The 26,062-nt window shown below is 38.8% G+C and overlaps 1 protein-coding gene across 1 annotated transcript in view; it reads left to right on the plus strand.

Annotated features, from left to right (window-relative positions):
• Positions 1–25,632, plus strand: part of hip1rb (huntingtin interacting protein 1 related b) — a 67,663-nt gene extending 42,031 nt beyond the window's left edge. Inside the window, exons 9-32 of the mRNA XM_017716294.2 lie at positions 1,075–1,132; positions 2,618–2,693; positions 2,861–3,022; positions 3,826–3,878; positions 3,993–4,065; positions 4,791–4,974; positions 6,773–6,861; positions 6,957–7,073; positions 7,223–7,324; positions 7,463–7,657; positions 14,508–14,655; positions 16,099–16,185; positions 16,402–16,509; positions 16,690–16,826; positions 17,946–18,056; positions 18,388–18,446; positions 18,554–18,584; positions 18,911–18,973; positions 22,084–22,184; positions 22,360–22,465; positions 22,914–23,037; positions 23,180–23,241; positions 23,338–23,565; positions 23,969–25,632. Coding sequence (XP_017571783.2) covers positions 1,075–1,132; positions 2,618–2,693; positions 2,861–3,022; positions 3,826–3,878; positions 3,993–4,065; positions 4,791–4,974; positions 6,773–6,861; positions 6,957–7,073; positions 7,223–7,324; positions 7,463–7,657; positions 14,508–14,655; positions 16,099–16,185; positions 16,402–16,509; positions 16,690–16,826; positions 17,946–18,056; positions 18,388–18,446; positions 18,554–18,584; positions 18,911–18,973; positions 22,084–22,184; positions 22,360–22,465; positions 22,914–23,037; positions 23,180–23,241; positions 23,338–23,565; positions 23,969–23,977 — 2,483 coding nt within the window. The 3' untranslated portion in view covers positions 23,978–25,632. The remainder of the gene's footprint in view (positions 1–1,074; positions 1,133–2,617; positions 2,694–2,860; positions 3,023–3,825; positions 3,879–3,992; positions 4,066–4,790; positions 4,975–6,772; positions 6,862–6,956; positions 7,074–7,222; positions 7,325–7,462; positions 7,658–14,507; positions 14,656–16,098; positions 16,186–16,401; positions 16,510–16,689; positions 16,827–17,945; positions 18,057–18,387; positions 18,447–18,553; positions 18,585–18,910; positions 18,974–22,083; positions 22,185–22,359; positions 22,466–22,913; positions 23,038–23,179; positions 23,242–23,337; positions 23,566–23,968) is intronic.
• Positions 25,633–26,062: the final 430 nt, after the last annotated feature.

The following is a 26,062-nucleotide window of genomic DNA, read 5'->3' on the forward strand; positions in this document are numbered from 1 at the left end:
GCATATCAAGGAGAGTTTGATGTTGGATCTGCTGCAAGAAATGGAGGGCTTTTGATAATTTCCCCAAGTGGACTCTGTGGTGGCATTTTTTTTTTCTGCACTTCCCTGGTTTTGGCACCACTATGGGAACCCTTTGATCTGCTGGGAGGGCATAGAAAGCTCAGTGTCTCCACATTCTGCTCCCAAGCATATTCTTTAAGTTAGTTCTCGAGTGTAAACTTGTTCTCACTTAGAAAATAAAAAAAAACTTGTAATGTAACCATAAGTCATATCGTTAGCTTGTGCATGCAACTGTGTAAATGTATGACCTGTCCAAAACCTGCGCCCCCTACTGAAATTATATCTCGATTTTTCTGGTTAAAAACTAGAAAAAAAAGAAAAAAAAAGTATAACAACGTCTGCAGGAAAAAAAAGCTAGTAAAACTTTTGGTCCACCTTGGTGTATAGTAACCCATGTCTTGTTGCACAGTTTGTTAGTCATTCTTTATCCTCATCAGTGGTCACAGGACACTGCCCACAAGATACTGTTGGTTGGATGTTTTTGATTTGTGTAATATTCTCAGTCCAGCAGTATAAATAAGATGTTTAAAAACTCTGTCTAATCCAATTGTACCAGTGCAGCACGCACACTAAAATACCACCATCGGTATCCATGATGTGTTGAGAATGATCCACCACCCAAATAATACCTTCTCTGTCATAGTATGACTTATGGGGTCCTGGCCATTGAAGAACAGGGAAAAGGGGAGGACTAACAAATTATGCAGAGAAACAGATGAACTACAGTCTGTAATTGCAGAACTACGAAATGCACCTATATAGTAAATGAAATTGATAAAAATGTACTCGTGTGTGTGTGTGTGTGTGTGTATGTATGTGTGTGTGTGTGTGTGTGTGTGTGTGTGTATATATGTGTGTGTGTATATGTGTGTGTATATGTATGTATATATATATATATATATATATATATATATATATATATATATATATATATATATATATATATAGTGTCATTTTCTACTGGCAGTGGTTTCTGATGTAACTTGTATATGTGCTTGTATATTCTGGGATTAGGTTTACCAGCTGATACACTCCAGGGCCATCGTGAACGTTTCCATGATCAGTTCCATAGGCAAGTTGAATACTACTATCAAGCGCCTAGCACAAACGCTTTCCTCCTGTAAAATATGCTATTATTTTACCAGGTTAAATATTCATGTGCAAGCCCGCAAAATAACTAATTCTGTGTTTGTCACACAACCACCTGGAAGCATAAATAAATATGGTACAAGGGTCCAATGTAACATGTCAGTATGTAAAATTTAACTGGTAAATCCTACTGGCAAATCTCACTCTATGCAAATAATATTATGCAAGTCTGATGCAGTATCAACTTAAATGTGTTGTGTCTACCATGTGGTGGGGACAAGACTCCTGTAAAAAGATCTTGGGGAAATTATGGGAGGCAAAATGAAAATGAAAACAATAAAATGTAAATGCAAACCTCTTTTTGCCATTTATTTTTCTAAACATCTGCACAAACATCCTGCCAAAATTGAAATGAAATACCTTAATTTGCAACTTCATTTTTCACATGAGCACGAGCCATTTGTGACTAAATTGAAAACAGCTATTTGTCATTTAATTTTTGTCGTCATTGTTTTTTCACAGCCAAATCTAAAATGAAAAAACAGACGAAAACTTCACTTTGGCTTTGGCTTTTCTTTGTGAAAAGTAGAATACGTGTCAAAACTAAAATCAAAATGCAAAGTTTAATTTATTTCTTTTTCTTAGCGTAAGAAATCTGCAAATCTGACAAAATTAAAATGCAAAATAGATAAATCAACAGCAAAGTGACAGTTTGCATGTTGGTCAGATAGAAAAACTGGAAAATGAAAAGTGAATCTCCAGCAGGTGGGGCTGATGTTCGCTTTCATTTGCCTCTTCATTGACAGTTAAAGCACGTCCACGATGAAAACGGAATGGTCACTTTGCTGTTGATTTATTCATTTAGCATTTTTATCTTAATTTTGTCAGATTTGCAGCCGATCACTATGAAAAAGAAGTAAGAAAGTAAACATCGCATTTTGATTTTAGTTTTGACACATATTCTACATTTCATGAAGAAAAGCCAAAGTGAAGTTTGTGTTTTCTTTTGTCTGTTAGCTTTTTCATTTTAGTTTTGGCCATGGAAAAACCAGAATAACGACTAAAATGAAATTACAAATTTATTTTTGGTTTTCATGTGAAAAATGAAATTGCAAATGAAGGCATTTCATTTAATTTTCAATTTTGGCGGGATATTTGCGTAGATGTTTGGAAAAAGAAATGGCAATTTTGCATTTACATTTTATTGTTTTCATTTTCATTTCCTTTTTGGCTGGATTTGCCTCCCATAGGGAAATATGTGAATTAGTTGACTAGTCATTTTGGATTATATTATTTTGGCAGTGGAATTTTTGTCACATTTAATTAATTTATACTTTTTACAACAGGTGTGGTCATTAATCATCAGCTTTATAGAAATCCAAATATCTACATTGCACATAAAAGAATATATAGAAGTTTAACCTGAAATGTTAACCTGTTGTCAATGATTTGATGTGTGTTTTTTCAGTCTCAAAACATTTTTTAATAAAGCAAGAGACATGCAGTACTTCAAAAGGCTAATCCAGATCCCAAGACTACCTGATGTAAGAAAAAGTAGTCATTTTAATTTTACTAAACATAATTTCATATAATTTAGATGTAAATGTTATAAACTAGTGTGTTTATTTAATATTTAAATATTTTTTGAATTACAAGATATAATATTACCTGTGTGGCTGTTTTACTCATATGTCTATGATTTTTGATGCAGTCCCCTCCAAACTTCCTCCGTGCCTCTGCACTAGCAGAGCATGTGAAACCAATGGTTGTCATCCCAGATGATGAGGAACCTGAGGAGCAGGAAGAGGATGAGCCTGAACCACTAATAGATGTGAGTGAGGCTCCTCCAGCCAGCATGGCTTCACAGCCACAGGTGAGCATTTTCTATTGGTAGAAGCAAATCCAGAGTATTCAAAAGGAACAGGACACTGCATTGGACATTACATTAATACTGTTTCTATTATGCATCATACCTTATAGTTCCTAAATTAAAATTCCTGAATTTCCCACCTAGGATCAGGAAAGTACCTCATTTTCTAACATTCCACTGAAGAAATAGAACATCGCTATAATCCACTGAATAAAAAGAACATTTCTTTAAATAAAAAATAGAAAAAAATACCCAAACCCAGTTCCAAAAAGTTGGGACACTGTGTACAATGTAAATACATGTTTAAAAAAAAAAGAAAAAAAAAAGAGAATGCAATGATTTGCAAATCTCATAAACCTTTATATTATTCACGATAAAACATTAAACAGATATCAGATGTTGAAAGTACCTTTTTAGATGCGTAAGCTGCCCCATGCCTTAGGGACTAACTCAGCACATACCATCAAATGCAGGCTTTTAAACTGTGCACTTTATAACCAGCTGAATGGTCCCCTTCCTTTTGAGTCTGCAGAACTTGGTGTCTTGTTGTTTCCAAAAATAATAAAAAAAGAAAGGGAAAAAAAATGGAAAAAAACAGTTTTGCTCAGATTTTTTTTGCAATTCAAAGACACAATCTAGTCTAAGTGATTAACGACCCATCTGCAGCCACGAACTTTGTTGCTTGTATGTGTTACAGATTTATCGGGAATTTGTTTGTTTACTTGCTGTTACACACATATAATATCAAATTATATGGACTGTAGTTTTAAAGTCTTTGTTGTTGTTGTTGTTGTTTTTGCTCCCAGGTTGACATATTTGATCAGGCATTCGGGCCACCTAATAATGGTTTTGACGACAGGTATGAAAAGATTATTTATTTATTTATTTATTTATTTATTTATTTATTTAATGAACTAAAATGAACTGTTTTGATTTCTCTTTTGAAATGTTGCATGGTATATGTTTTCTAAAGGGACCTACAGATTGAAAATCTGAAGAAAGAAATTGAGTTACTGCGAGCAGAACTTGAGAAGATCAAAGCTGAGGTAGAAAAAAACATTGTAGTTTTATACAAGATTGCATAATATTACATTTTATTCTTTATACTGTGTGGGTCAACCACACTAGGGACATGGTTTCTAACGCTGTTGTACATCCTTGCCTCACATAAAGACAGTAACATTATTATTTATGGCTTTAAAATCTAAAATCAGAATTACTCCATGTAAAGAATGCATAACTGTTTTCTAAAAATATGTGCAAGTGTCTTGGGAATCTTTAAGATTTGCAGTGGTGTGAGTCTGCTAAACGTGACGTTATGTTATTATTGCAGTTGAAATTAAAATGATTTTTTTATATGGAAGGTCCACTTTCATTTATTTATTTATTTAATTATTATTTAGCATTGTGGACTATATTCTCCCTTAATCTCTTTATTCTTTTGATGAATTTGAATTTTAAACCTGATCACTTTATACATAAGTCAATGCAAAGGTTTGTCAGTGTTATTTTAATTTATAACTACATTAACAACAAGATTTAGACCAGCTTTAGATATTTAGTTGAGGATATATGGATGGGTTCTGCATTTGTGGGGTGCATATGCCCACCTATCCACTGTAGGCTCTCTCCCTTTTTAATGCATGCCGTCCTATTCACCAACACAGTGTCACACACTCACACTCTCTCTCTCTCTCTCTCTCTCTCTCTCTCTCTCTCTCTCTCTCTCTCTCTCTCTCTCTCTCTCTCTCTCTCTCTCTCTCTCTCATAGGCTCAACGCTATATTACTCAATTAAAGTCTCAAATCAACAGCCTAGAGGCAGAGCTGGAGGAGCAGAGAGTGCAGAAGCAGCGTGCCCTGGTGGAGAACGAGCAGCTGCGTATGGAATTGGAAGCCACGCGAAGCCGTAACGCAGAGCATGAGAGCATACAGTCTACCTTTGTGGAGGCAGAGAGTAAGTGTAGACATCCATCCATTTTCTAAGCCGCTTCTCCGTCGGGGGGGGGTTGGGGGGGGTTGGGGGGGTGCTGGAGTCTATCCCAGCAGTCTTCGGGCGGAAGACAGTGTAGACATCTTTATGCTGATTTGTAGTGTACTGTTTCACAACAACATACAGTATACAGCAAAAAAAAAAAACAACAACAACAAAGTGGCTCAGTTATTGCGTTTGTGTGTCTGTAGAACTATTTAACTATATTGTAATGAATCATTAAAAGGAACTGTGCGGACCTCCTTATAGATAAACATAGCGCAACTCTGTGTGCCATTATTCACAGGGGATTCTTTTCAGGTTCTTTTTGCTTTAAGATTCCCCAGAGATGTTCAGTAGGATTCAGGTGAGGTGAAAAACTTGGCCAAGTGATGATTTTTAATTTGTTGTTCTTTAAAAATTTGTGTGCTTTTCAAAGTGTTTAGGATCACTGTTGTGTTGGAAATTTGAATTTTTTTCCAAGTGTCTTGAGAGTTGGAAACTTCTCAATACGTTTTTCCAGTATTTTGGTGTACATGTTAGCGTTCATGATGAAATCTATAATGTCACCTCCACGAGACCTGCTGAGCTCTTACAGCTCCATATTAACAGAATACATCCACCATGGTTCACAGTTGTAACTGTGATGTTCCTCTTTAAAAATTTGCAATCTTTAGTCCTCAAGAATTCACACAAATTCAACAAATCCTTGCAGTGTTTACCAGAGCTCACAACTTTTATCCTATTACTGCATTATTTCAGCACTAAACATGAAATCTGTGAAATGCTTTCAAAATGAAATGTGCAGTGTCTATGCTACGTGCTGGTAAGCCACAGTTGCTCTTAAGCCACTGCTAAGATAAGCTAGATGCAGCTTTTGTGATTTTTGTTAGTTCCATTCTGATTGCATATCTGTTGTGTCTGTATCAATACTTCTCCCTTTCTTTTGCAAGCAGTTGCCTTCTCTTTGTGCTGTGACTGAGCCTGCAATGCTACATAACCATATGTAATACATACCAATGTAGATGCTGATTCGAAAGCAAAAAGTTCACAACATATCATCTTCAAGTTATTTAGTGGCTTTATTGCTAAAACATCATAACTTTAAATTGAGATCCTTGTGTGTTGGTTGACATTTATCCATTTGTTTTTCCTCTGGCCTTGTGTTTTACTGTAAAACACCAGTCAGTTGTTGGTTATTTATGTAGTCAAACATTCCTTTGTCAAAGTAGGCAGTTCTTGGCCTTGTTAAGGCAAAAGTCTCACTTGCGGTTGTGAAGCCATGAATGACAGATCACATTTACCAACAAACATTTCAGCTGTAGACAGGGTTAGGAGGTACTTATTTTTTTATTTGTTTTGACTAAATTTAACTAGGCTACATTTAAGTATTAAAAAAAACATCACTCATCATCACACATTTCTATGAACTCCTTAAAATATTGCAGCAAATGCTGCTTATTTTTTTTATTTTAGTATTGAACAGTGGTATACTTTTGTCGTGAACTGTGCATATCTACATATACACTGACTTGTAGAGGTTGCTCATATAACAATGTATTACATCATGATACACTTATCAGTATAAATGACAGATTTAGACCAATTATAAAGAGAGTATTAATAATAACAACAATCAGTATATAGTTACTGCAAAGCCACATACAATATACAAACGTCATAAAGTTGTGTTAGTATATTGTCTATTGTGAAAATGTGTTTGCCACATCACCCATCCTCACTGGATTGTTTAGGGAAACTTATGCTGACTTTTACATTACAGAGAGGGCCCAGGCTACAGAACTGCGCTATAACAAGCTAAAGGAGAAGCATGCTGAGCTAGTAGCCAACCATGCAGAACTCCTTAGGAAGGTATGACTGTCTGTGTGTGTGCCTGTGTTTGTGTATGAGAGAGAGAGAGAGAGAGAGAGAGAGAGATGCTAAAAAGCATTGTCTGGAATTTGCAGAGTGCGGACACCGTGAAGATGCTGTCAGCCACTCAACAGACACAAGAAGAGGTGGCCAGAACAAAGCAACAGTTGGCATTTGAGGTGGAAAGAGTCAAGCAGGAATCTGACATGAAGGTCTCATGAACTCACTCGTCTTTTCAGCTGGATGATTAATGTTCAAAGAAACTGAAGTCATGTTTTAAGCAAGCTAATAGCTTGGTTTGTCTCTTCTCACTGACCAGTGAAACATCGTAAATATGCATATTATGAATTTGTTGTCTCAGGTGGAGGAGCAAAAGTTTGAGATGGATAAATTGAAGCGATTGTTGGAAGAAAAGATTGGAGAGATCCAACGAATCAAGGACTCCCTGCAAACTTGCGAGAAGGTGTGTATAAGTTTGTATCTTGATAAAAGTTGTGTGTCTCCATCTTTCTATTTCTTGTTAGAATGTATGTGTCTGTGGTTATCCGTTGATAACTGATCTTACTGATATGTATGTTCACATTTGCTCTTTACACTATAGACTGGTGAGCAAATGAACACCTCCATGACCTCACTCCAGGCGGAAAAGGAGCGCCTGATGCGCTGTGTCAGTGAAAAAGAAGCTGAGCTCTCTGCCCTAAGGCAGGCAGCTCAGGTGAAGGAGTCCTCCCTTGTGCAGGAAAGGGAAAGGAGCAGCAAGGAGCTTGGAGAACTTCAGGGCAAGTTGAAAGAGAAGGTAGGCTGGACCTAGAAATGTATGTGGGTTAATTCAACTTGGTTATAACTGAACATTTCACCTTTAGAGTCCAAAGCAGCTTTGTCTTAATTCTTGAAATTGTTACAGAATTGGTTACAAGAAACTGGTTTAAAAAAACAGTTTTGCTGGTTTTCTAGGTATGCCAGAAGCAGAGGAGCACAGCTATACTGCTTGGGGAATTCTTTATTTTTACGATGTGTAAATAAAAATTGTTGCAGGAGAATATTTTGTAAATGTGTTTCCACTTGGGGCAGTTGGTAAAAGTAGATTTGAAGTGCAAAAATTACACTTTGGGTGTAGTCTCCTCTTCTTCGTCTTCGTCTTCGTCTTCTTCTTCGGAGTCTAAGCTCGAAGTACTGGAACCCTATTGTTATTGTTAGGATTTTTCTTCTTTTTCTCCAGTAAAATGAATTGTGCAGATCAAATCCGTAAGTCCTACAGACATTAAACTTGGTCAATAGGAGGTAGTCCCTCCTGCTACTCAGGTGCTGGAGCTCAGCCTAATCGGCCTGATGGTGCCGCTCTCGCAAAGCTTTGTACATTTAGGGCTGGTGATTCTGTACCGTATGTCAAAGAAACAAAGTTATTTTTGCACCTGATTAGGTATGTCATGGTGCACAAATCAGTTATTTTGGCCATATTAAAAATCTCTGTAGACTTTAATGTAATTTGCATGTTATGCAAAATAACAAGAGAGCAAACTAGTCCCTGAGTTTTCACAAATCTGTTATCACTAGAATCTTATGAAGCTGAACTGTAATAATCAGAAATGTTGGAATTTCATGACTGTGTCCAGGCCCCACCCAAAAATGTGGTTGGAGTTCAAATTTCAAAACTCATGCATAGACAGCTACAACTCAGAAACGCATTGACCAATTGTTATGAAACTTCACATGCCTGTACGCTACGGCAGTCGTAGAAGATCGACTGAGTTTGGTGGAACTGCAGGTGCTGCTATAACAAGCAAAAAAGTGTTGCACAACGAAAGATTGTCAGATTGACTTGAAGATTGGCATGTTACTACAACCCCAATTCCAACGAAGTTGGGATTTTGTGTAAAACATAAATAAAAACAGAATACGATGATTTGCAAATCCTTTTCAACCTATTTTCATTTGAATACACTACAAAGACAAGATATTTAATGTTCAAATTGGATAAACTTTATTGTTTTTTGCAAATATTCACTCATTTTGAATTTGATGCCTGCAACACGTTCCAAAGAATCTGGAGAAATCTCTGCAAGTAAGCGACAGGACAGAAAACCAACATTAAATGCTCATAACCTTCGATCCATCAGGCGACACCGCATTAAAAACTGACATCGTTCTGTAACCGATATTACTCCATCTACAAGTGCAAGTTAAAACTGCCATGCAAAGTGAAAGCCATATATCAACAACACCCAGAAACACTGCCGGCTTCTCTGGGCCCGAGCTCATCTGAGATGGACAGACGCAAAGTGGAAAAGTGTCCTGTGGTCTGACGAGTCCACATTTCAATTGTTTTTGGAAATCATGGACGTCGTGTCCTCTGGGCCAAAGAGGAATAGGACTGTCTGGATTGTTGTCAGCACAAAGTTCAAAAGCCAGCATCTCTGATGGTCTGGGGGTGTGTTAGTGCCCATGGCATGGGTAACTTGCATATATGTGAAGGCACCATTAATGCTGAAAGGTACATACAGGTTTTGGAGCAACATGTGCTGCCATCCAAGCAACTTCTTTTTCAGGGATGTCCCAGCTTATTTCAGCAAGCCACATTCTGCACGTGTTAAAACAGCATGGCTTCGTAGTAAAAGAGTGCGGGTGCTAGACTGGCCTGCATGCAGTCCAGACCTTTCTCCCATTTAAAGTGTGTGGCGCATTATGAAGAGACCCCGGACTGTTGAGCAACTGAAGTTGTACATCAAGCAAGAATGGGAAAGAATTCCACCTACAAAGCTTCAATAATTCCTCAGTGTCCTCAGTTCCCAAATGCTTATTGAGTGTTGTTAAAAGGAATGGTGATGTAACACAGTGGTAAACATGCACCTGTCCCAACTTCTTTGGAACGTGTTGCAGGCATCAAATTCAAAATTAGTGAATATTTGCAAAAAACTGTAAAATTTTCTGTTTGAACATCAAGTATCTTGTCTTTGTAGTGTATTCAATTGAATATAGGTTGAAAAGGATTTGCAAATCATCGTATTCTGTTTTTATTTATGTTTTACACAACGCCCCAACTCCATTGGAATTGGGGTTGTACAAAGTGCTGTCCTGGATCAGGATCTATGAGTCTGTCATATTCAAAATTTAAATGTCACTAATATTGGCCACTGGGGGACGCTGCTCATGTTTTAAAACACTAAAATGAGTAAGTCTTATACCGTATACCGTACACCGTACAGGTTATAAATATGCAATTAGTATCAAATAATGCAGAAAGGCGATCATGACAAATTTGCAAATGCAAGTCATTCACTAATTCTTGTCTTTTTTCAAAAAATGCGTATTGTTTGAATTGGACCTATTTTGAACTAGTCCTCTTACTGGTAAAACCCGGGTTGGCAGTGTGTGCATATTCACAAACAACAACTGGTGTAACAACGCAGTGAAAATCTTGAGTCACTGCTCTTCTGATGTGGAGCTACTGACTGTAAAATGTAGGCCTGTTTATATGCCCAGGGAATTCAATATAATCATCATTATAGCCATGTTCATCCCCCCAGCACAAACACCAGAGAAGCCCTGAATGTTCTCTACCATTCCATCCGCGAAATGCAGTCTACATATCCAGAGGGAGTTTTCCTTGTGGCGGGAGACTTGAAACAGGCCAATCTGAAAACTGTACTTCCCCATTTCCATCAGTATGTGAACTTTGCAACCACAGGAAAGAACAGCAGCATCAAAAAGGCATTCAAGGCAGCACCCCGCCCCCACCTTGGCACCTCAGACCATCTCTCTGTGATGCTATTTCCAGCATACAAGCCCCTACTGATCAGGAAAAAGCCACCATGAGGCAGGTGAGGGTCTGGCCTGCAGGAGCTATGGAAACACTACAAGACTGCTTCGAGTGTACGGACTGGGACATGCTCAAGGCAGCAGCCACTGAAAATCATCACACATGGGTAGATGAGTATACTGAGTCTGTGTCTGCATACATTCAGAAGTGCATGGAGGACGTGAGTGTGATTAAAAAGATCTTCACACAGGCCAATGAGAAACCTTGGATGACCAGTGAGGTATGGGCAAGGCTGAAAGCACGAAACACCGCTTTCAAATGCGGTGATGTGGTGGCACTTAGAACAGCGAGAGCAAACCTGAGCAATATAGTCATACTCCTCCTAGGTGGACTTGCCTGTGACACCTCCCGAGGGAGGCGTCCAGGAGGCATCCTAACCAGATGCCCAAACCACCTCAGCTGGCTCCTCTCGATTGGATTTGGAGGTATTGATTCTCATCCCAGCCGCTACATACTCGGCTGCAAACCGATCCAGCGAAAGCTGAAGTTCACGGCCTGATGTCCCCAATAGGACCACATCATCTGCAAACAGCAGCGATATGACCTTGAGGTCACCAAACCGGACACTCTCCATCCCCTGACTGCGCCTAGAAATTCTATCCATGAAAAATTATGAATAGAATTGTAACAAAGGGCAGCCCTGACCTTCTCACTGAGAACGAGTCTGACTTACTGCCGGCCATGCGAACCAAACTCCTGCTTTGTTTGTACAGGGCCTGAATGGCTCGTAGCAAAGAGCCATGTACCCCGTACTCCCGAAGCACCTCCCATAGAATATCCCTGGGAACACAGTCGAATGCCTTCTCCAAATCCACAAAGCACATGTGGACTGGTTGGGCAAACTCCCATGAACCCTCCAGAATCCTGGAGAGGGTGAAGAGTTGGTCCAGTGTTCCACGACCAGGGCGGAACCCGCACTGCTCCACCTGAATCTGATGTTCGACTGTAAGCCAGACTCTCTTCTCCAGTACCCCTGCATAGACCTTACCAGGGAGGCTGAGGAGTGTGATTCACCTGTAGTTGGAACACACCCTCCGGTCCCCCTTTTTAAAAAGAGGCACCACCACCCCAGTCTGCCAATCCAGTGGCAGTGCCCCCGATTTCCATGCAATGTTGAAAAGGCGTGTCAGCCAAGGCAGCCCCACAACATCCAGAGCTTTGAGGAATTCTGGACAAATCCACCCCTGGAGCCTTACCACCAAGGAGCTTTTTAACTACCTTAGCGACTTCGGCCTCAGTAATGGACAAGCCTATTCCCATGTCCCCAGACTCTGCCTCCTCACTGGAGAATGTGTCGGTGGGATTGAGAAGGTCCTCAAAGTATTCCTTCCACCGCCCAATGACGTCTTCAGTCAAAGTCAACAGCACATCTCCACTATATACAGTGCTAGTGGCACACTGCTTTCCCCTGTCGCCTGACGGTTTGCCAGAATCTTTTCGGAGCCGACTTAGTCACTTTCCAAGGCCTCACCAAACTCTTCCCACACACAGGTTTTTGCCTTGGCGATGACTGAATCCGCAGATCGCTTGGCCTGTCGATACCTGCCTGCTGCCTCTGGTGTCCCACAGGCCAACCATGCCCGGTAGGACTCCTCCTTCAGCTTGATGGCATCTCTCACATGGGGTGTCCACCACCGGGTTCAAGGATTCCAACATTCCAAGTTCCAAAAGCCAGTTTCAGCAACCAAGCATCAGAACGCCAAGGCCCACACCTTCGGACACTGCCCGATCCACAAAGCACCCAACCCCTACTACTGCCCCTCCCATCATTGGAGCTTTTGCTCCAGACAACATAGCTCCTAGGATAATTCAAGAAGGCAAACCCCTCCACCACGATAAGGTGGTGATCCATGGAGAGGAACTGCAATTAACAGCACTAAATTTAATGTGGAACTGCTTTTAAGGCGGATTTGCACTTGGGTAGCACTGAACTTAAGGTGGACCTGCAATTATAACATAACACTAAATTTAAGGTGGCCCAGATGATTTAGGTTTTTAGGTAGCACTGAGTTTAAGGTGGAACTACAATTAACATAGCACTAAATTTATGGTGGCACTGAATTTAAGGTGGAACTGCAATTAACGTAGCTCAAAATTTAAGGTGGACCTTCTTTTAAGGTGGCACTAAATTTAAGGTGGAACTTCATTTACAGTAACACTTTGCACCGCTTTATCATCCATGTCGGATACTGCAGCATCTACTTGGCAACAATTTATCAACACTTTATTAACCATCAACTGTCTTCTACCATTTTAATGTTTTAACGTAATTAGCATGCCTGTTCAAGCTGATTTAAAGTTCGTTCATGAATTTTCCCTTTTCTAGTCATTTTTATTATTCTGTGCTCAAATTTTATGAACTTTTCACGGTCCACAGTTTTTTATATACAACCACCAAATTTTGCACAATGTTCCTAATATGCAGGAATAGTGCACTTGTGCTTTTTTGGACTGATCCAGCATACGGTTTTAGTAAAAAGATCATTCATAGATCAAATTAGCTGGCTTTTAAGCCAACTTGAAGTTTGTTTACAAACTTGAAATCTTTCTATTTATTAGGTTGGGTTTGAAAAGCCAACTTACTGTTCCTTGTAATCTTCTTCTTATTATTAAGTTGGCCTGGAAAAGCCAACAGTCCAGAGTTTTTCACACTCAACCATCAAATTCTGCACAAATCTTCCTCATATATAGGTAGTGCACCTATGCTTTTTGGACTGATCCCATGTGCGATTTTTGTAAAAGTGCTTTTTCCTGTTAAAAATGAATGGTGAAACATTAAATCCAACTGCCACAAGTAATGTCACAATGCGCATCTCTCACACAAACACTCATACACACTCATGCACATAGACTCACACTTACGGCCTAATGCACATCAATAACAGTAGTAATAACAGTAGTTAAAATTGAATGATAGTATGTGATAGTATAATGATAGTAATAACAACTTAAATAATCATAATAGAAATAGAACAGTCATAAAGCAGCTATAACAGCAATAAAATAGTGACAACACTAGAAACGGTAATAATACATAATCAACACACCACAGACATTTAAAACATGTATACACATTCGAACGCTTGCACAACACACACATACCACAAGCACATAAACCACTCACATTCAACACATACACACATCACAAATTTAAAGTGGCGGTGGTTTAAGATATAAGTAAAATTAAGCTGGCAGTGAATTTAAGGTGGCAGTGGATTTAAAGTAGCCTAATATTTAAGGTGGCAGTGGATTTAGGGTATCAGTAAATTTAAGGTGTCAGTGGATTTAAGCTAGCAGTGAAAATAATGAGGCAATTAAGGTTTCAATGAATTTAAGGTAGCACAAGATTTAAGAAAGCAGTGGATTTAGGGTACCAGTATATTTAATAGCATAGCACCCACCTAGCAACAGCTTAGCAAAAACCTGGGACACCATATCAAGCACTTAGCAACACCATAAGAACTATCTTGAATGCCATAGCAACCGCCTAGCAACATTTAAATAACAGTTTAGCAACCATCAACTATCTTCAACCATTTTAGTGTTTTAATGTAATTAGCTGGCTTTTGTTCAATTTGCTGACAGATTAGAAGCTCATAAGCTGGAATCTCTGTTGTTGTACAATGTTGGTAATATGCATGGAAATGAAGACAAAGCTGGATGCTTTAGATGCCTTTAAAATACATATAATCAGAGCAGTTGTGAGATTGTGGTCTGCAGTTATGTCTTGATGGTCATTTTCCCTACAGATACTGCTTTATTATTATCTGTGAAGTAATACCATAAAATGCATCAAAGCAATTAATGTCTGTCATGTGTATGTCTGCAGGTCAGTCGTGAGGAGCTGTTGCAGAAGAAGTTGTTGGAGGAGCAATTTGCCCTGCTGCAAGGTACAGTGGCTGAAGCAGAAATGATCATTCAGGATGCTGTGGCCAAACTGGATGACCCTCTGCATATCCGTTGCACCAGCTCACCAGGTATTACGACTTATATACATTTCCAGACATGGAGAATCCATACACAGTGCAAAAATTCATTCAGGTAAACATTTGACAATTTAAAGTACACTTTATTCATGCATAGGTCAGATATAAAAAGCAACACTAATAGCTTTTCAATAAAAATGAAAGTAGAGTCCACACCTAAAGTGTTTACTTTTACCACAAACTACGTTTATATTTACATTTAATTCACAGCATTTAAACACTCTTACCCAGGGCAACTCAGAAAAGTGCTTTGTTTCCTACTCAGAGAAAGTAACTTTGGTAGTTTAGAAATAGGTTAGAGAAAACGGCTAATCCTGAGCTCAGATATCACTAGAAACGAAAGCCTATGTTGATACCTAGAAAAAAGATACCAAATTAAACAAAAAGTGCAATACAATACATTTCAATAATTGCTAAAATTTTAGTGCTCACTTGAGTGCTGTAAAAAGAGGTGTGACTTTAAATTAATTGCTACTTTGAGAAAAGATGAGCGTAAAGAAAGGACAGTGTTTGTAGCTGAGTCCAGTTAGAGAAGAAAATGCTTCAGGATGGGGTTGGGTAGTTAAGATAGTTTAAGTAAGAGATGACGGAGAAAGGGAGTGCAGGTTATGCCGAGTAAAAGAAGAGTATGAAGGGGTGGTATGGACAGGAGTAGCAGGGAGGGAAAGTGTGAAATATAGAAAGTGGTGATCAGACCAGTGAAGTTAGGTTACTGTGACATCCAGTGTTGGGGTAGGTCTGCTGAATATCAGGTCCAGAACATTGCCTGCTATGTGTGTCTGGGGTGTCTGGTTATGAGTGAGGTCAAAGGATAATAGCAGTGGAAGGAGGCAAAATGACAGCAGCTTGTTCGATGGAAAGTTGAAGTCACCCAAGAGTATAAGTCGGGATCAATTGATGAAGAGGCTCCAGCCCTGCCAGTCTCTCGGAGAATGGGAAAAGTTAAAGGCAGAGGACAGGGCTGCTGGAGTCGCTGAGTTCTTGGTAGTGTTAGACATTCAAAACTGGAAACAAAAAGAGATAAACGAAGAATTACAAAGTGATATTTAGCCAGTGTTGAAGCTCAGGTAGCTCATCCCCTGCAGTTCATACATTTGGCTAACCTGAAGCCACACTTAGGCTAGTAATTACAACTGAGCACTAGGGTGAACAATACAGCCTTGTGGCTTACAGAGTCTAAGCTAAAAGTTTTACCTCAATGCCTACCTTTACCAGCAGAAAGACAAATCTCAGTCAGAAGATACAAGCACACTGTGTGAGGATACCAGCCATTTAATCTACAAAAACAACTTTGCATTTTGTTTTCATTTATTTTTGACAAATGACCAAGAATACTCTGGGTTGCTCGCAACATTAGTTGTGGATGTGATGCGTAGAGCATTATGAGGGTAAAGAAGACAAAGAAACGTAATATCTTCTCATATTCTTTCCTAGATTACCTTGTAAGCCGTGCAGAAGCCACACTGGGCTCTATTGATAAAGTGCAGGAAGGCCATGCCCACTATTTGAAGAATATGGGAGGTGAGTTGTTGTTGTTGTTGTTCCTATATTTTTTCTTTTCCCCTCTGAAATATTATTAATTATTCAATAATATAATTGGGTATTATTAAGGATTTTGCTGCCCCACAAGTAGATGAGAGCGTAGCATGTATGTGCTCTACTCTCTCCAAATCTAATTTGAGTTTTGTTGTGTCTGGCTATGTGTATTATACTCTCTTCTCTCTGTGTCTGATCCAGATGCTGGCGCTCTGTTAAGGGCTCTGGCTCAATTTTCTCATCTGACTGCTGACACCATCATCAATGGGAGTGCAACAGCACACATGGCACCAACTGATCATGCTGACCGTAAGATTTACCACTCAGTTGTGCAAACGCCACAAACATGGCTTCTGAATTCCAAATTCTCACACAGACACATAAAATGTACAAATTTACATTTGTAAACTTGCTGTACTGTGCCAGTTGTGTTCTAATGGATTTTACTAGTAATCCTCTTGACTGATCTGTCATTTATGGTGTCTGCAGGATTGACAGAGAGCTGCAGGGGCTGTGCTAGTCAGAGTTTGCGCTTCCTGGAGGAGTTGAAGTCTAAAGCATCCTTAAAGAGGGCTGACCCTGCCTCTATTCGCTTGATGGTACAAAAGATCCTGCGGATTGCACAGGTGAGGCAGAATTGAAAAGAGCAAAATAAAAAGCAACATAACAAAAGTGACATTTATTCTATACTTGCTGCCTTGCTGATTATTCATTACTTAACTAAAATTGGTATTACTTTACTCATTACTTTCTGGAAAATGTATTATTTAGGTTATTTAGGAACAAAATGTACCAGTAACAGCAATATTACATATGTATAAAATGAATTTCAATATATTTTGTATTACTGTTTTCTCTTAACAAGTCCATATATATTTAAGTGATAGAAGCCTTTATTGGATTATATTTTTCTTCGACAGTTAAATAATAATCCTCTTTTGCAGTAAAATAAAGCTCAGCCTATAACTGCTAATTCACTCTTTAACCCTGAAGGCTGGCACATGGACTACTGGTCACACAGCAACACAGACAGTCTCGCCTGGCTAATAGCTAAAGAAAAGGCAAAGAGGAAGTTTTAACGAAAAGGACGAAAGGAATTATTAGCATTTAGAATTACTCCAGCTGGTTTCCTGATGCGATTAATCTGCCAAAAGAAACGGTCAAACACCAAGAAGTTGCGAAGCTGAAGTCAGCTTCTCATTTGAATTCTCCTGTTCCACCTTAAATTGTGCAGCAGTTGCATTCTGCCACCTCAGGCAGCATTTAAGGTGGGTCAGTGACTCCTAGCCTAAATGATGGCGACTCTACATTAGACAGTGGTAACATTTCCTCAATTTTGTGTCTTGCTACGAGTCTCTCTATTTCGCCCTGAGTTCCGTACCTTCATTCCTGCTGCTTCACAGAAATAATTTGGTCTTTGTGTGAAATAAATTCCAATAATGAGAGTATCTCCATTTGTGGAAACATCCACTCTCATCCCCTGCCGTTGTTGCCAAACTGAGTTTGAACTGTGCTCCTCATATTCGCAGTCACATGACCAGTGCACAAATTAATAGAACCAGGACCAGTGCAGTCCACAAATTTCACATGTAGGTGCACAGGGGGTATATGATTACAGAATGGGGCCATCAGTTGCTGCTTAAATGTGCATATTTAACATGCATCCACTTTTATAGTCTAAATTATATACATATATTAACATATATTAAGGTTACTATCCGTCTTTCTCATTTTTTTTTCTTCAGGATCTGAGGCCTAAAGGAATGGATGTTGGAAAGGATGAGTTGGGTGACATGGTAGATAAAGAGATGGCTGCCACTTCTGCTGCTATAGAGGAAGCTGTGAGGAGGATTGATGTAAGTTTGAGAACAGGAGAGGCCACAAGCATGACTTCCCAGCTAACTTTTCAACCTGTGTTGGAGAAGCTATCAGATTGCAAAGACTAGATAGAGTCACTCAATACAGGCCCAGTTTTAATAGCTGTTTGTTTTACCCTCAGCTTGTATGGTAGTAAAAACTTTGCCTACACATCAGGAAAGTGCTTTGAACTTGAATGGAATCTGTGCTGTGTCGTATGTCATCTGTGTCATGGAACCTCCTATGGGAGAAGGAGCATTTGGTATTTTAAACATGATATTGAAGTTGATATACTTGTAGGTTGTTTAATTACAAATGTTTTACCTGTAGGAAATGATGAATCAGGCTAGACGAGACACTGAAGGAGTCAAACTGGAAGTGAATGAGAGGTTATTTATTTATTTATTTATTTATTTATTAGAGTAAAAGTCTCAGGTTTGTGTTGCTAAACTTGATGTTTTATTTTTTATTTTTCCCCAATTGTATGCCTTTTTAGAATACTGAATAGCTGCACTGATCTCATGAAGGTAAGATGGAAGTTTTCAAATAACGATCAGCTCTACTCTTTTAGAAATATTGTCAGCTTAGAATTATAAGGTTATGTCTGCATTCAGTGCAGTTATGAGATCTTGAGAAGCAAAAAAATTAAAAAGCCAAACTCCAGTGTAAAGCAGTTAACTTTCATATACTAAGAAATGATCGTTTTTAGATACTTTTCACTGCTGAATGTTAGCATATTTTGAATTTGAATGTTAAATCTTAGGATATTTGGTGATAATCTGCATTTTTTTTCATTGTCAATCTCATCTAAATTCTTTCTTCCTTAATGCACTTTGGTTTCCCTTTCTTACAGGCTATTCGGCTCCTGATACTCTCCTCCACAGACCTGCAGAAGGAGATTGTGGAAAGTGGAAGGGTAATTTTGACTTTTTCTGTATATACAGTTGTGGGACTAGGTTTTGTCTTAATACCTGATGTCTTCCAGGTGTTGCTTTGCAGCAATTAACATCTAGAGCACATGTGTGTTTCTTTTAATATTTTTGCAGTTTCTCTCATATAAGCTCTCTGCGGTAGAACAAACCAGCTCTTAAGTTTGACTTAGTTTTACTTTACTTCTTTCAATAGCTTTATTAGAAGGTTTTTCTTGTTCAGTTTTGAGAACTTCTTGTTGTTATATTGCTGTAGCATAAAGATTGCCATACAAACAATCTTGCAAAAAACAAGTCTTTCACCAGCAAACAGCAGCGCCTCTTCTGTGCTTAGTCATGGGAACTCAGTGTTCATGCGGCATTCATGTACATGGTCATGTGCTGTACTAAACTGATTGGCTTATGTACAGTGAAAGGCAAACATATTGGGACAGTAAGGGTGAAAAGGGTTATTTTTGTTATATAGTCATAACAATACGTATTATGTACAATATGTATACATAACAAAAAACGCATTTCACCTCCTTGTTCTAATATTTTTCTTTCTTCACTGTACCTCTGCTGTAAAGCTTGATTATTATATGTATTTAATATTAAATATAATAGTATCTTTATTTATAAAGGCCTTTTCATACCAGCAGCAGCAAGCTCAAGGTGCTTAACAGACAGATGATATCGTTTAAACATAACACCCATTGAGGGTATATAACCTTATGAAAGTGATGAGGTTGTCTTAGTAGTAGTTTTTGCATATTGTTACATACCTTTTCTGCTTTTCTTTTTTTTGTCTCCTCCTTTGCTTCTGATCTTTGAAATAGATTGTGATAGGAGGTATATGTATATGACAGTATATGTCAAGTAATTCTTAGTACCCTTGGGTAATTTTGCATATTTTTGATATTTTGGTCAATTACAATTATGAAATATTTACATTAGACTGTCACATATGCTGTTGTTTTCAGGAGACACCGGGCTACTCAGATGTGTCATTATTTGACATGTAAATACTAAAAGAATATTGATATCTCCATTAATTTGGCAAATTTTTGCTTCAAATTTTAGTTATTGCCTGCCAAATTTTATAAATTTTTGCTAATAAAGATTTTGGAAACAAGTGCGACATTTTCCAGAAAGTGTTTGTCTAGAATGTCTAGCAAGAGAAGCAAGAGAAGGCTTTGTTTTTAAATTCAAGTTGAGTTGCATATTTACTATCAGCACAGCATATTTACTATATGCACAGAGATATGCAAAGTGTACAGAGGATGTTGTGCCCACAAAAACAGTTCATGGTTTTCCAATCAGAAGCCATGGCTCATGTGAGGTCCGTGATGCCCTGAACTCGTGTACCGCTGCTTTTAATTCAGGAAATTAGTATAATTAGTATAAATAAGCCAGCTATGCTCTCTGTAAGACCATAAAAGGAGCCAAACATGAGTACAGGGCTAAAGTGGAGTCACTTCCCTCCATCTCCTTGGCTGACGCGTGCAGAGCCTTCAAGCGCATTAACATCCGCAAGGCAGCCAGGCTTGACGGGAACCCTGCGATCGCTCTCAAAGCCTGTGCACATCAGCTGGCAGAGGGGTTTAAAGACATTAACCTCTCTCTCTCACTCTCAGTTGTTCCCGTGTGCTTCAAACTGGCCACCATTGCACCAGTTCCAAAGGCAGCCAGGGTTAATGCTCTAAATGACTGGCACTCGGTTGCTCTGACACCACAATTGTTGGCCTGATCTCCAATGACAATGACGAGGCCTACAGAGGTCAGCTTTCTGACACACTGGTGCCAGGAGAACATCCTCTTTCTCAATGTCAACAAGACCAAGGAGCTCATAGCAGGCTTCAGGAAGCAAAAGAGAGTGCACACCCCCATCACAATCAACGGAGCCACGGTAGAGAGGGTCAGCAGCGTAAAGTTCCTCTGTGTTCACATCTCAGAGGAACTGACATTGAGCATACATACCACACGGGTGGTGAAGAAGGCTCAACAGTGCCTCTTCCACCTCAGGCAGATGAAGAGGTTTGGCATGAACTCCCGCATCCTCAGAACATTCTACCCATGTACTGTGGAAAGTGTTCTAACAGGCTCCATCACTACCTGGTATGGAAACTGCACTATCATTGAGCGGAAAGCTCTGCAGAGGGTGGTGCGGACAGCCCAGCACATCACCATGGTCCAGCTCCCAAACCTCCTGGATTTATACACCAGCTGCTGCCTGAGGAAGACCAGGAGGATTCTGAAGGACTCCACAGGAGGTACAGAAGCATAAAGTCCAGAACCAGCTGGTTCCGAGACAGTTTCTTTCCCCAGGCCATCAGGCTGCTGAACAGCCAGTAGTGCTGGTGTATCGGTCTGTAGGCCTGTCACTGCACCTCTGAGTCATCATCTCCATGGACAATCACCACCTCATCAACATCTCATCAGACTCACTCTGATCCTCTGCACCTTCAAACTAGCAAATCTGTACTTGTACATATAGATTGACATATTGTAAATCTTCTTACATAACTTGCTGATGCTGATGTCGCAGGTTGATGATGCTGACTAGTTAGGGTGTAGAGTCTGCTTAGTCTTCTGATATGTGCATCATGTCTCTAGCTTGAATCATTATGACCCCCAGAAGGGTACTGTGCACGTTGGTTCAAGAAGTTAAGTTGATCTCCTTAGTCCATGCTCCTTGGTATGGTATTATATGCATTTTAGTCTAATTTGGGCTTTAGACTGAAATGGCTTTTGTCCACATTACTTCCATTTTCTATTTTTCTCTGCTTTCATCCATGATGATTTACTTATGGAAATACACATAATGAAATATTAAGTGATCAGGAAGTCATCAAAATCTACTGTCTATTAAGATACTATTACTAGTAAGTCTTTTCAAACTTTTGCTTGGTGTAGTATAGATGTTTTCATAATAAGTAAGCATAGGCTTTGTGTAATTATATTAAACAGTAAGAGTGTAGTAGTGTTGTTCTTAAGGCCAGGTATATATATTCTTTTTTTAATATCGTTTTTTTAATATCATCTTTTCTCCCTGCGTTTTAGTATGTTTCACTTGTTTTTGAATAAGCTCCCTGTGGCCATTTTCTGTTGTCCCTAGGGTGCAGCAACAGTGAAGGAGTTTTATGCTCGAAATTCTCGCTGGACCGAGGGGCTTATCTCTGCCGCCAAGGCAGTGGGCTGGGGGGCAACACAGATGGTGTAGGTATTCCTGCCAAAATTGATTGATTTTTCTGGTATTACAGATTGTGTAATTTCATCTGTTATTACAAAACATTTTATAAATATTTTGTATTTTCTGGTGTGTTGTGAAATTGTTGCACTCTGCAGTAAAAGCATGGTGATTTATCCCCCCTCCTCTCTCTCTCTTTGTCAGTGACTCTGCTGATAAAGTGGTGTTACACACGGGCAAGTATGAAGAGCTTATTGTGTGTTCTCATGAGATTGCTGCGAGCACTGCACAGCTGGTTGCAGCATCTAAGGTTTGGAGTTACCAGTACTTTCTGTCTAAGATTTTTCTGCATTCAATCCATCCATCTTCTTTAAGGCAGTCAGTGTCAAGCCGTGTAACTTTCTTATGGCTAAACAGAAGGGTATACAGCATTTGTGCTTTATTTAATTTGTGAAGAAACTCTCCAGGCTTTTACCCCCTTTTCAATGTTGAATTATACACATTGCAATGTCTCACTTATACCACTGTGGGTATTATATGTAGAGGGTAGTGCTGTCTGCCTATGTATATGTCTGTCTGCCTTGCGATGGACTGGTGACCTGTCCAGGGTATATCCTGCCTTCAGGCCAGTGACCACTGGGATAGGCTCCAGTACCCCCTGTGACCCAGAAAAATAAGCGGTATAGAAAATGTGTGTGTAAATGTTGGAATTGATTGAGATGGACAAATATATAGCATAAGGAAATCGTTTTTTACAGGTGAAGGCAGATCGCGGAAGTAAAAAGTTGTCCAGTCTTCAGCAAGCCTCTCGTCATGTGAATGAGATGGCTGCAAATGTGGTAGCCTCCACTAAGACAGGGCAGGAGCAAATTGAGGACAAAGGTAAAGTGAAAACAAAACATAAAATGTAAAATATGCAAAAAAAATTTTAATTGCTGATTGGTTCACATCAAAGGTTTGTTTAACAATTGTAAGTTGAATATGTCACAAGTTAATTGCAACTCTTTTGTGCTTGTATATACAGACACAATGGACTTTTCTGGAATGTCTCTGATCAAGTTGAAGAAAGAGGAGATGGAGTCCCAGGTATATTGTTGTACATTTATTAGAACAAACCTAAGCAGGAATGTGTGCAAAGATCTAATCTGAACCACATTTATCACTCGATCACCCTTCCCTCAGGTGAAGGTCCTGGAGTTGGAGACCATGCTTGAAAATGAGCGCCTGCGTTTGGGAGAGCTGCGAAAAAAGCACTATGAGATCGCAGGAGCTCCTCTGGAACAGCTAAGCCAAGACAATGGGCTGCATGCCCCTTCACCAACTGCCCCCTCCTCTCCCAAATCCTCTAAACCTGCATTAATGAAGAAACCAGCGCTCGCTCAGAAACCCAACCTTCCACCCAAAAACATGGTAAAATTTCCACTGACTTGTGAATCTTAACCGTGAAAAAGTGCTTTACCTTAATGTTGCTTGACATCCTTAGGACATCACATTTTCTCATTTGTAAGTGGTACACATTAACAGAAAAATTCCCAGAAACTGGGAATGACTCCTCGACAATATAAAGAGCAGCCTTCCTCAAGGCAGGGTGATTCTTGGTGATTCGGGGTGATTTTTTTCTTTTGTTTATTGAACCCAGCCTTTTGCTCAAATTTTCTTAGGATAAAATTTAGACTTAAGTTGAGTGAAGCAAAGTGAAAGCTCTTAGAACAGGCACCTGCTTGAGATTTCATACTTGCGAAAGCCGTAGGCTGTTCAAGATGGGTTTGTTGTATATCTTGCAAGTTTTAAATGTTTGATTCTTTTCTTGCAGTTCAGGTAAAAATGTTGTGGATGAAGATCGGCGAACCTGGATCTCAGATTGACATTCATCCTGCTTTAAGCCAGGTTTAAATCGTCTTAAGAAGCCCATCTCCTTGTGTGTGCCTAATTATCTTACATTCTACCATATTAAACAAATTATTAATATGCCTTGTTTATTAAATGTTCCTCACAGAGGTAAGCTAGAAGCTTTTTTTAAATCTGCACTATGGAGTAGTGATGCAGTAATCTGTAAGATCCCTTTATTACTCACTAAGACTTTGAATCTAATGAGTTGAATCTCAGACATTATACAAGAATATTTTTAAACATGAATATATATCATCGACATAAATTGTTTAACAATGTAAAGAATGTAATGGTGGATAAAGCTATTCTTTGGGTCAGTAATACAGCCTGAAAGTTTGATGTTACTGCTTTTTTTATGTTTTGTTTATTTTCTCTGGGTATGTTTTGTATTATATTGGTGATGTAGGACTGGGGTGTGTAAAGTAGGCTGCACTTATTTGGGTTCAGTATTTGACTTTACTAAAACTATTGTGTACACTTGAAATGATCATGAACTTAGTGATTTTCTTTTTCTTTTTAATATTAAGATGATGACACATGCTTATCCAAGAATAGTCTTCCATAAAATCGACATATTTTACAAAGAATTAATCATTGTAATATTCAAGATTACAAAATGCTTGTGTTTTCTTAATCCAAGTCTCTTAGACTGCTCAGTTTAACCTCTGTTTTGACACAAAGTAAGAAACTTAATGTACATTAGACTTAAACTGAAATAAGTTGGAGTTTATAGGAAATAGAGAGGTATTGATTAAGAGCAATTACATATAATAAGACTGAAATAATAGTTAAAATATTTGATTGTATGGAAAAAGTGGCAATCCAACTATGCTCCTGGTGTGACTACTAAATATCTCTTCCGCAGTGAGAAATGGAGGAATGTTATGACTAGGATGGTTTAAGCAGAGAAAGAAGAAAGATGGGTCAGACCTAGTGTGATTTACATTACTAATTTTAAATAGAGCACAAACACAGGGTATTTTGTTTTGTGGTGTTTTTGTTGTTTTGTTTTAGGTTTTGGTCAATGTGTCTTGCTACTCATGTTTCCCAGTTCTCTGAAAATCTATGCTGTTTTTGTTTTTGTTCCGTTATTGATTTATTCATGTTTAATCACATAGAGACACACTACATTACATGAACATTGTTGGTTTCAAAAAAATCTCTTAAAAATTGCCCGTTTTGCCATTTCATCTCAGACGATTTTGGTTTAGGGGCACGTCTCATTATAGATTAGACCATTTCTAGATGGAGCAATGAAGAATTCTCATTGGTCTTCAGTCTCAGGTTTTTAGGGTTGTTTTTATTAAATATGTTACATAACATTTTCACTGCTGTATTCCATGGTCAAAATGAGGATGTTACAATGGTGGTGGAGGAGAGAGCATATGTACTGACTACTACAAGTGATCTCTTACCATGGGGTGTTTTGATTCTGTGAAAGAGTATCTTACAACTTTTTAATTTTCTTTCATTTTGTCTATATAATCTTTATAAACCCAAATCATTTAATATATCTTAATTATGTTTGATGGTCTCCCTGTACTAAACATTAAATTAATAATAAATGTTTATAATGGAAACTTTTAATTGTCTATATTGATTGGTTTGTCTGAATGCCTAATATATAAAGGAAAGTGATGCTTCCTGCTTAGTTCTAGTTCTAATTCTAAAGACAGCACCCTACATAGGACTACAGACCTATTGCATTCATACATCAAACCTCATCATAAAGACCTCCCATAGACTGGTGTTTCAGTCAGCTGCTGCTTGGACCTATGGTTGTGGACTATCAAGACCCCCTTCATGCAGACACCAGACACACATAAACTCATTGGCCACTTTATTAGGTACAATTGTTCAATTGCTTGTTAACACAAATAGCTAATCAGCCAATCACATGGCCGCAACTCAATGCACTTAGGCACGTAGATGTCGTCAGCACAACTTGCTGAAGTGCAAACCGAGCCTCAGAATGGGGAAGAAAGGTGATTTAAGTGACTTTGAACGTGGTTGTTGG

The sequence above is a fragment of the Pygocentrus nattereri genome, chromosome 20, assembly GCF_015220715.1.
Source record: "Pygocentrus nattereri isolate fPygNat1 chromosome 20, fPygNat1.pri, whole genome shotgun sequence".
Lineage (NCBI taxonomy): Eukaryota > Metazoa > Chordata > Actinopteri > Characiformes > Serrasalmidae > Pygocentrus > Pygocentrus nattereri.